The sequence below is a fragment of the Sarcophilus harrisii genome, chromosome 2 (genome assembly GCF_902635505.1).
Source record: "Sarcophilus harrisii chromosome 2, mSarHar1.11, whole genome shotgun sequence".
Classification (NCBI taxonomy): Eukaryota; Metazoa; Chordata; class Mammalia; order Dasyuromorphia; family Dasyuridae; genus Sarcophilus; species Sarcophilus harrisii.
In genome coordinates, this window is record NC_045427.1 from 351436439 (window position 1) to 351448593 (window position 12155).

The 12155-nt window shown below is 32.0% G+C and overlaps 1 protein-coding gene across 5 annotated transcripts in view; it reads right to left on the minus strand.

Moving 5' to 3' along the window:
• KIF3A (kinesin family member 3A) overlaps window positions 1-12155 on the minus strand; it is a 70006-nt gene that overhangs the window by 35605 nt on the left and 22246 nt on the right. For 3 of the 5 annotated variants that reach the window (XM_031953104.1, XM_031953107.1, XM_031953103.1), the window contains exons 8-10: window positions 4422-4596; window positions 1812-1910; window positions 234-305 (exon numbers count right to left, since the gene is read on the minus strand). In XM_031953104.1, the coding sequence (XP_031808964.1) occupies window positions 234-305; window positions 1812-1910; window positions 4422-4596 (346 nt within the window). The remainder of the gene's footprint in view (window positions 1-233; window positions 306-1811; window positions 1911-4421; window positions 4597-12155) is intronic. The other 2 variants (XM_031953106.1, XM_031953105.1) reach the window with 1 other exon arrangement.

Genomic DNA, 12155 nt, shown 5'->3' on the forward strand with positions numbered 1-12155 from the left:
TTTATAGATAACTCAAACTAAACTTAGTAATAAGTTTAATATTATTATTTAACTGGAAGTTTATCAGAAAAGAAAAAACTCTGCATGCTTTGGTCTACTGCAAAATCCTCAGGTACTTGTTTTTGTTTGTTTTGTTTTTTATGACAGGGAGCAGTGCAGCATTTGTAATATGAAGCACAAAAGTTAGGGTAAGGCCAAAGCTTTGTTAGAGGATTTTAGGAGCTCCCACTCACTAGTCAAGGATTTATCCAAGGGTTTCTCTACGACAGAACATGTAGAATCTGAACTACTGCTCCTGCTACTGCCTGGAAAACAAAGAAATGAACCCAAGGGAAAAACAAAGGAAGAAAAAACAAGAAAATGAAAACACAGAGAAAAATTCAGTTACAGAATACAGAATGTGAAAGACCTATTAAGTGTTTTAAGACTGTACTACATATTTTTCTTTAAAAATAGTCTCAGAGAAGTATCATTCACTATATTTTCATAATACCAAAACATTGTAACACTAACCTTAGAAAAATAACCCATTTAGTAATCTACTAATACTCATTACTCACCTAAACATATTAATTCAGTAAGCTGGAATGGAGATTAGCCACTTCTGACATCTCAGTCTATTAACTATCTCTAGATTACTTTAAAAGAACCAAGTTTTAGTAAATACAAAACCAAAATTATTTTAACGTATTAACTTTCATTTTGTCAAACAGTGTTTTTGTCTTTTCTTTCTCACTTCAGAAACACTGCTTGTGAAAATCTAGAGCTTTTTACAGATTTTCATTTTCATAGTCTATTGCTGAAAAATTCTCAATTTTTCAGGAAGGAAATTATTCTCATTTTAAAAAAGTAATTACTACCTATAGAATTCATCTTCACATATTACCTGTATTAGAATTAAATGGGTTAGTTTATATATTTTAAAAAACAAAAATAAAAAATAAATTAAGATTTTCTACCTTTATGTCTTAAAAATTCATAAGAATTTGAAAGAACATAATTTTAATGATGAAGGGAAACTAGGATAAAGTTAAATTTATATTTATCAATATGATTAAGGGAAGGAAAAAAAAGCTTGAAATAATGATCAAAATAAATTTTTGGAAAGTTTTGGGATAGAAGAAGCAAAAAAAAAAAAAAAGTCTTTTTTTGTTTTATTTCATATTCTAGGAACCAACCTTTCACTTCCTGTACTATAGGCCCTTGGGGACAAATGCCAGGTTCAGATGAATACGAGGGTATAACTTAGAATTATAAAAGGAGAAAGGAATTAAGACATATATAAACTTAAATATGTATATATTTAAAATGTAAAAGCATTTAGGATTTTCACAAATATATCTAAAAGACTACTTGCTTACAAAATACTCCACCAACCCTAATTATTTTTATTAAAAAAAAAAAAAAAAAAAAACTAAAAAACCCTTGGCTTCCACAGAACAGTTAGAAAGTTCAATCAAAATTGGTTTCAGCTAAAATCATGTAATATTTAAAACTGGCACATCTTGTAGAATATCATTAACAATAAAGTATAACAAGAAAATTATATATGGGGTTTTGATTGATGCCAGTCAATATGTTTCAGTATTATAATATGTAGATCAACTTGCCATAATCATGAAATCACTGTGGTAAAACATACAAAGCTATTCCAATGTAGCATATTTCCCTAATCTCTACCTGATTTTTTTCCTTAAAAAAAGTTGTTACACACAAGATGATTAAAAAGTTACATGAATATAACATATAAAAACCAGTATAAGGAAGCGACCAACTTTGTTCCTATAAATTTTATTATTAAAACATCTTACCCCTTCTTTTTTTCCTTTTTTCTCCATGTTCTCCAACCTCAGCCTCTTCATCTTCATCATCTTCTGATCCACTGATATCAGAACCTGAAATCTCTTCCCCTGGACAGAAATATATTTAACATGTTTTTGATACTATATTCTAATTCACAGGCTATTTTGGTATTATCTATACCTACAACATGCATTTATCTGTTGCATGTAATAGGATTTAAATACAAAGGCAAGTAGTATTTTGTAACTACCTTCTAAGGAATAAAACAAAAATTTTATTGAACTTCTCTAGTTCCATTAAAGATTCCTTACCCTTCCAGTCTCTGAAGTTCAAAAAACTGGAATTATCTTTAGCTCCTGACCCTTTCTGACACCACATATCTTATCAACTACCAAAATTCATCATTCCTACCTCTACAACAACTGTCACATCCAAACCCTTTTCAAATTATTTATACATCCATCTTCCTAGTTCAGGCCTTCATTATCTTCCAGATTATTAAAAATAGCCTAGGCTAGTCTCCCTGCCTCATGTCTCTCCCCATTCTAACTTCCATATATCTCCAAAAATACAGGTCTGCTCATGTCCCTCTTCTATTAAATAAACTCCACTAAGCCCTCCTGCTTTAAATCTCATCAAATACAAATTCCTATTGGGCATTTAAATCCTTTGACAACTTGGCCCCAACCTATCTTTCCATCTTTATTCTGTAACTCCTCTTTCTACACTTTACAATCAAGTTAAACTAGACTTACTGCTATTCCTCACATAGCCTTTCCACTGGCTACCTCCCATGCCTATATGTATATCTGAACATACCTGCTTCCCCAAAAGAATAGAAGTTTTTTAAGAGCATGGACTATTTCATTTTTGTCTTTATGTTCCCTGTGCCCGGTACAATGCCTGGCACATAGCAATTAATTGCTTAATAAATACTTGTTAATCGATAACTGGCATAGCTAGATGTGCTCCATATAAACACAGATTTTATTTATAGTTTATCAGAATTCTAGAATTTTAGACACAAAGAATTGCTATGAATACTGGCTATAAATACCATCTAGTGGTCAAATTAAAAACCTAAACTTCTTATAAGTATTATTTGAAGACAGACTAGCTAAATGGCTGCCTTAATCCCATAAATCCTGTTTCTAAATTTACATATAGCTTTTTTCTACAAGATATTTGCTTTGTTGATATCTTTGATTCTTATTAGTTGATATAATTATATCAACAACTATAAACAAATAGCTCAATTCCTTCATATTTCTTTGATTAAAAGGAGCCTTATGTGAAATCTGAAGGTTTAACTTCTGGTCTCTTCCCAGGAAGATGTGAAAAGATCATAATTTGGTATCAGTTACAGAAACATTTATTCTCAAGAGTAAAATTGCAGAGAAGAGCAAAGTAAGTAAAAGAAGACTAAGAAATTAAAGAGCTGGAAAATAACTGTTTGGACATGTATACATATATTGTATTTAATTTATACTTTAACATATTTAACATGTATTAGTCAACCTGCCATCTGGGGGAGGAGGTGGGGGGAAGGGGGGGGAAGTTGGAACAAAACGTTTTGCAATTGTCAATGCTAAAAAATTAACCATGCATATATCTTGTAAATAAAAAGCTATAATAAAAAAAAAAAGAAATTAAAGGGCTGGGGCAGCTAGGTGGTACAGTGGATAGAGCACCAGTCCTGAAGTCAGGAGGATCCGAGTTCAAATCTGACCTCAGACAAGTGTCAACACTTCCTAGCTATGTGCCCCTGGGCAAGTCACTTAACACCAATTGCTTCAGCAAAAGGGAAAAAAAAATCAATGATGAAAAGGACAAGTTCCCTAGTAGAGCATGGTTTTCAGAATATAGTTTCGTTATTTTTTGGAAAGAGAATCCTTATCATCTAACATACCTAATGGATTACACCTACATTCAAATCAAGGTATAAAAAATATTTTTCAAAGTCAAATGCAAAGAACTTCCGGAATATATGCTATGCAGGCTAAAATTCATGTTTTTGTTTTGTCAATATCAAGAATAACTAAGAATTGAGTTTTATCTTATTCAAAGCCACAAATATATTTTCCACTATGTATGTACTATAGACGGTTAAAATTCTGAAGACCTTCACAGTAAATACAAGCAAACAAAAAAGCTCACAACCATCACAGGGTGATCTCTTAGTGTTAAATATTTATTTCAACTAACATGCAGATCAATTTGAAAAACAAGGATTAAATTATTTTTCTTGTGTATTGTAGAAGTATAAAAAAGCACAAATGTTTACTTAAACAATACAAGTATACACTGCCTTCTAGAAATGTTTTCTAAAGGGTCAATCTCCAGTGTAATTCAGTTCAAATTTCAAGGAATATTTTATTTATTTATTTATTTATTTTGCTGAGGTAATTGGGGTTAAGTGACTTGCCCAGGGTCACACAGCCAGGCAGGTTAAGCATCTAAGGCTAAATTTGAACTCAACTCCTCCTGACTTCATGGCTGGTGCTCTATCTACTACACTAAATAGATGCCCCATCAAGGACTATTTAATGTTATTTATATAAGAGTTCTCAATAGATATGCTAAAATGCCAAGCTCCACATGAGAAACAATGTAATTACCTTCTTCAAGCTTTTTTTTGAGTTCTTCTATTTCTTTCTGAAACTGGCGAAGCAAAGCATCCTTTGGATCTTCATTAATTCTAGCTTTATTCTTAATGTTTTTGGCACGGTTAGCATATCGCAATGTACTAATAGTCTCATCATAATTGTAGTCTGCAGGCCCAATATTTGCACACTGTTATAGTAGGAACACAAAAACCAGTTATTTGATATTTGGTACATTTAATAAAAATTTTACTGTTATTAATACCAGACTTGGAGAAAGCAAATAAGTTATATATTGTAAACAATTTATAAAATGCTAATTTTATAGCATTTTATCTGTTTCCAACTTGTTAAAAGTTACACTATCAGTATTTTAAAATATCAACAAATCTGTCATCTCATCAAGATGAATAATATCCTCCTGCCTCACATCATAACCCATTTACATTTATTTACCATGTTATCAGATTTTTTTTTTTCCACGTTCGCCCAGAGACCAGGAAGAGGAATCATCCAAAATATAGATTTTCTTTCTTTAGATCTCTTTCTATGTAGTGTAATGTTTGGGTCATACACCTATTATCATTCATTCTGTCTACATAAATTGTCCCATTTCCTTTTCAAATAAAATATCTCCTAAGTGACATCCATTATTACACATTTTGTAGAGTCATTCTTGATATGTTCAAGCCATCTTGCACCCAATATCCATCTCTCCATTTACCACTCGTTTGCCCAAAACTGTGATTAAGATTTACAACTATATGGAAAACAAATGATATGGCATTTTATACCAGAAAGCAGCTTGCAAATGTTAAAAGCATGGCACAATTTCCAGTATATTATTTATATACAACTTTGTAGGACCTGCATGACAGTAGCAAGGCCTCTAGGAAATATTAAAGTGTTTATCACTTCATATTATGCATTGCTCAATTTTAATGAGAAACTTTGCTGAACTGGCTCTTCTCTGTAATTGCATTTTATATACACATGCACAATAAAGGGTCCTTGTTGGAAGAGGCCTATTTTGCTTTTGTTTTTTTAAATAATCAACAAGTAAACATAAATGAATCTAATTTTCTCTATACCTTTCAGTTAACCATGTGGCTATAAAAATAAGCTGTACTGTAATCATTTGAAAAATCTTGTTTGTTTTCATTTCATTATTTTCATTAAGGATACCATTGATAAAATTATCAATCGTTTGCATAAAAATATATGAACATGAGAAAGTAGTAAGTAAACAATGACTTCCTCTCAATAAGCTTGTGATATTTTATTTTCCATTCTTTAAGTCTCCTCCCTAAAATAATTTACAAAAAGATCTCTTGATGCTTTCAAGACCGTACCACTTATTGTTCCTATCTCCTAGACACTATCTCTAGACTAGCGTGGCCACTCTTTCCAACTTTGTATTAAACATAACTGCCTCAGGGACTGAGGTATTAGCAGTCTAAAAGGATTGGTTCTGTTTTCACAAATAATAAAGACTATTATAGAAATGATAACAAATATGTTCAATTTTCCACTTATTGTCTTTTCTACTAGCTGCATTTATGAATGTTCTTGGGCAAAGTAGTTCCACTTAAACTCTAATCAAATATTCTGTGTTTATTTTACCTTTGCAGTTTTTTTTTTCCTACTATATGCTTATTTATGTATCCATCGTCTCCTCTAAGCTCCTGGAGGGCAGGAAGCATTCCATTTTTTTCTTTGTATCCCTGGTGCTTAGCACAGCATGTGGAATACACAAAATGTATTGACTAATTTTTAACATATTTTCATCTTTGCTATTTTCTGAAGTAAAGTTCTTTGTAATTTTCTGTAATTTCCATGATGTTTTATTAATGATTTTACATAAAGAAGCTGGGCTCTTCTGATACTGTCTTCATATTTGGCATTCAGAGCAAGTATTTGCTGGCTAAAATAATTTTTAGGCCCTTTTGACCTCCTCAATATAGAAACTATTTTGTATCTTTTGTAAGAAATGAATGGTTAACTTCATTTCCTTTCTTCTGATCTGATTCACATTTTGACTTTTGGTCCAATCAACCAATGGTGTGATTCCTATAGAAATATCTAATATATCCTATAGAAATATCTAATATCTAAATTCGCGCTGATTAAACAGACTTCATCAACTATATTAAAAAAAAAAAAAGCAATTGTAATAGGGTACCAAGAAATGCATGAGTTCCCCTCACCCTAAAAACTCCCATAAACAAACCTAGAAAATGTATCAAGGCCAAGTTCTGATTAAGAAATCAAAGAAAAAAAATCACAGTGAGTTTTTCTAGCCCAGGTTGGCAAAAGGGGATAGAAATGTGCAGACAATAAGAACATGATTTGACCAAATACATACCATGCACAGGAAGGGGCTGTATACCGAGGCAAAAAGTCCCAGATCTATTCTAGAGGGACCTAAATTATATGAATGCAGAAGAGTTGATAACTGGCAATTCTGTCATTCACTATTCATTTCTGTGTCACAGATCCAGGACAGACTGAGAAGAGGACTTGAACCCTGATGTGGACCTTCTCGGGTGAAAGTGATCATGGAACCTAGGCTGTGAACCAAGCAAAAAGCAAGTCCAGCAGCTAATAGTAGCAGAGTGGACTCCAGAAGAGGAGCAAGGTCTCAGTTCTGAATTTTAGCCTACTCTGACAATTGCTTATTTTTGCTATTAGTGGCAGTCTAATGAACCTCCAAAAAGGACAAACTTATTTTCCTGTTGCTCAGGCCCAAATCCAGGTCAGGAACTTGAAAGATTTAGACCACAGCAGCAATGATCAGACTTTACCCTAGATCAAACAATTTGGGACCTTCGAAATATTCCAGATCCTCAGCCTAAGTTATCACTAAGAGTCTGGAATGGCACAACATTCAGAATGCCCCCCAAAAAAACCCAGCAACAGGAGTAATAGCCTCCTATTAGGATGATTTTCCCTCCAGAAGTTGAAGAGTATGACTTTCAAAATCTAAAATCAGTAGACTGAAAGATGAAAAAAGAAAAAAAAAAAGAAAACCAGTATAAGCAAGGTTTAAGAGGGAAATCCAGAAAAAAATTACTCTGAAACATCCAAAAATTAAGGCTCAAAGTAAAATATAGCTGGGGAAAATACTTGGTAATCATAATCATGAAAAAAAAGTATGTTAAGTTTCTCTGATTTCTCATTTTTCAAATATATAGAGAACTGAGTCAAATTTATAGAAATAAAAGCCATTTGTTAACTGATAAATGGTCAAAGGATATGAACAAATAGTTTAGTCATATGAAAAAATGCTCTAAAAATCACTACTGATTACGGAACTGGAAATTAAAACAATTTTATCAGATTGATTAATATGAAACAAAAAGAAAAATGACAAATATTGTAGGGATGTAAAAAAACTGAGACATTAATGCACTGTTGGTGGAGGTATGGACTAATCTAACTGTTCTGTAAAACAAGTTGGAACCATGCCCAAAGGTCTATAAAACCATGCAGACCCTTTTACCAACACCTCTTAGTTCTGTATTGCAAATTTTTTTTAAAGGAAAAGGACCTATATGTATAAAATATTTGCAACAGCTCTTTTGATAGTGGCAAAGAATTTGAAATTGAGGGAATATCCATCAATTGGGGAATGGATAAACAAGTTGTGGTATATGATTGTGATCGAATACTACTGTATCATAAGAAATACAAGTAGGATGCTCTCAGAAAAATATGGAAAAACTTACATGAACTGATGCAAAATGAAATGAGCAGAACCAGGAGATCACTGTATAAAGTATCAGCAGTACTTCATGATGTCAGCAATATAGTGACCCAAAGCAATTCTAAAGGACTTAAAAGATAAAAAATGCTATCCATCTCTAAAGAAAGAACTGGGGGAGCCTGAATGTAGATCTCAAAACATACTTTTTCTTTACTTTCCTTATTTCTTTTGGATTTTTTGGTTAAATTAAAAAATTAATTTTTAATTAAAAAATATAATTTGTATATTATATTAAAATAAATTAAAATTTATTAAATTAAATGAGAATTATTAAAAATATTTTAAAATAATGTTCTTAATTAAATTAAATAATTTATTTAAATTAAAATTTAAAAATAATTTTATTTAACATTTTAAGTTTCAAAAAAACTTAAGGCTCTGAAGGAAAAAAAAAGTTTTCCTTTCCTTTTCTCCCCCAGATGTAAGCAAATATAGGCAAATCATGTGAAATTATGTAAAACAGTTCTATATTAGTCATTTTGTGCAAGAAAACTCAACTAAAAGAAAAAAAAGTGAAAAATAGCATTCATTATTCAGTCTATATTCAAATATATTTCATCATTAGCACTTTGGAATCATCTTGGATCATTGTATTGCTGAGAATGGCTTAGTCATTCACAATTCATCGAATAATATTGCTGTTACTATATACAATGTTCTCCTGGTTCTATTTGCTTCACTATTTATCAGTTTGCATAACCCTTTCCAGGTTTTTCTGAAATCATCCTGCTTGTTATTTCTTATGGTACAATAATATTTCATTACAATCAAATACCACAGCTTGTTTAGCTATTCCCAATTGATGGACATCTCTTGGATTTTCAATTCTTAGCCACTACAAAAAGAGCTGCTACATACACACACACACACACACACACACACACACACACACACACACACACACACTTTGTACAGATAAGTTCATTTTCCCTTTTTGTGGATATCTTTGGGATACAAACCTAGCAGAGATATTGTGGGATAAAAGGGCATGCACTGTTTTATAGCCCTTTGAGCATTATTCCAAATCTTTCTCCAGAATAACTGGATGAGTTCACAATTCCAAAATGCATTAGTGTCAGGGGCAGAGTCAACATGACAGAGTACAGTAAACAGATCTTTGTCTGAGTTCTTCCTAGCTTCCCTCAGATTAACACCAGATTCAAGCCTCTGAATGAGATTTGCAATGACAGAATCCACAAATATTTAGAGTATTACAAATTTCCAGCAGAAGATATTTTGGAAGAACTTCAGGAAAAGTCTAATCTTAATTGGGCGGTGGGGGTGGTGAGAGGAGCTTGCAAGCTAGTGCAGCACAGTACAGTGCAGGGATATCCAGGAAATTCTGCATACTGGGGGAATCTAGTGGGAGGCTCCCACCCAAAATACAACAGCGTTTGTTACTCTGTCGTGATTCAGAAGCCAATGAATCAGCAGATTAGCTGCAAGAACCCAAATGTAACTACAGAAAGCAAATAATTAGTTCCTGAACCCCAGCATAATGCCAGACCTGGCTATGCCCACCCAGCACTGACAGCACCAGCCCCAGGGCAGCATTAAGCTGCTGTTGCCTATACAGGAAGCTTGGGACAATCTCCCCTTTGTGCATAAAATAGAGAATGAAAAGATCAATAAATTGGGCATGCAACTAAAAAAGGATAGAAAAAACAAATTAAAACCCCCAGTTAAATATCAAATTTGAAATTCTGAAAATAAAAGGGGAGATTAATAAATTTGAAAGAAAACTACTGAACTAATAAACAAAACTAAACATTGGTTTTATGAAAAAAACCCAATAAAATAAGTAAACCTTTAAAAGTTAATTTAATTAGAAACATGAAAGAAGAAAATCAAACTTTTAGTATCAAAAATGAAAAAGTGAACTTTCCACCAATGAAGAGGAAATCAGAGCAATAATTAGGAACTATTTTGACCAACTGTATACCTATAAATTTGATAATGTAAGTGAAATGGATGAATCCTTTCAAAAATATAGACTGCCCAAATTAACAGAAGAGGAAACAAATTATTTAAATAGTCCCATTTTAGAAAAAGAAATTAACCAACTATTGATCAACTCCCCACGGCCAGATGGATTTAAATGTGTATTTTACCACATATTTAAAGAACAACTAATTCCAATACTATGCAAATTATTTGAAAAAATAGGGAAAGAAGCCCTACCAAATTCCTTTAATGACACAGATATGGTGCTGATACCTAAATCAGGTTAAGATCAAAATAGAGAAATAAAATTATAGCTCAATTTCCCTAACGGATATTGATGCAAAAATTTTACATAAAATATTAGCAAACAGATTACAGCAAGTTACTGCCAGGATAATATGCCATGACCATGTAGGATTTATAACAGGAATGGAGGGCGGTGATTACATCAATAACCAAATTTAACAAAAATCATATGACTCTCAAAAAATGCAGAAAAAGCATTTGATAAATCCAACAACACCCATTCCTATTAAATATGCTAAAGTATATAGGAATAAATTGAGTTTTCCTTAAAATGATGAGTAGTGTCTATCTAAAACCATCAGCAAACATCATATGTAATGGGGATAAATTAGAACCATTCCCACTAAGATCAGGGATGAAACAAAGTTGTGCACTATCACCATTATTACTCAATATTGTATTAGAAATATTAGCTTTAGCAAAAAGAGGAGAAAAAAGAAACTAAAGGAGTTAGAGTAAGTAATGAGGAAACCAAATGATCACTCTGAAGATGTATGATGATATAATTAGAGAATCCTAGAGAATCAACTAAAAAAAAAAAATGCAACTTTAGCAAAGTTGCAGGACACAAAATAAATCCACTAATTCATCAGCATTTCTATATGTTACCAATAAAGTCTGGCCACAAGAGATACAAAGAGAAATTCCTTTTAAAATTATTGTAGATAATATAAAATATTTCAGAGTTCTATATTATATGAATATAATTACAAAACACTTGCCACACAAATAAAATCAGATCTAATCAACTGGAAGAATATCAAGTGTTCATGGGCAGGCCAAGAAAATATAATAAAAACGACAAGTCTACCTAAATTAATCTGCTTATTTAGTGCCATAACAATCAAACTCCCAAGAAATTATTTTACAGAGGTAGAAAAAAATAATAACCAAGTTCATTTGGAAAAACAAATTTCAAGGGAATTAATGAAAAAATGCAAATGAAGGTGGCCTAGCTGTACCTGATATAAAACTGTATTATACAGTAATAGTTATCAAAACCATTTAGTACTGGCTAAGAAACACAGTAATCGATCAGGGAAATAAGTTAGGTTCATAAGACACAAAAGTCAATGACTCTAGCAATCTAGAGTTTGACAAACCCAAAGACCCCAGCTTCTGGAATAAAAACTCATTATTTGACAACTGCTGGGAAAACTGAAAATTAGCATGGCAGAAACTAAACATTGACCACACTTAACACCTTATACCAAGGTCAAAATGGGTTAACAATTTAGACATAAAGAGTAATACTATAATCAAATTAGAAGAACAAAGAATAGTTTGCCTCTCAGATCTGTGGAGAAGGAAGAAAGATCTGTGGCCAAAGAAGAATTAGAGAACATTATAGAATGCAAAATGGATAATTTTGATTACATTAAGTTAAAAAGTTATTGTACAAACAAAACTATGCAGACAAGATTAGAAGGCAAGCAGTAAACTGGGGGGGCGGGGGGGAATTACATCCAAGGGTTCCAATAAAGGCCTCATTTCTAAAATACATATAGAATTGACTCAAATTTATAAGACTACAAGCTATTCTCCAATTGATAAATATCCAAAGGATATGAACATATAATTAATTTTCATAAGAAATTAAAACCATTTCTAGTCATATGAAAAAATGTTCTAAATCACTATTGGTCAGAGAAATGCAAATTAAGACAATTCTGAGGTACCACTATACACCTCTCAGATTAGCTAAAAATGATAGGAAAAGATAATGATGAATG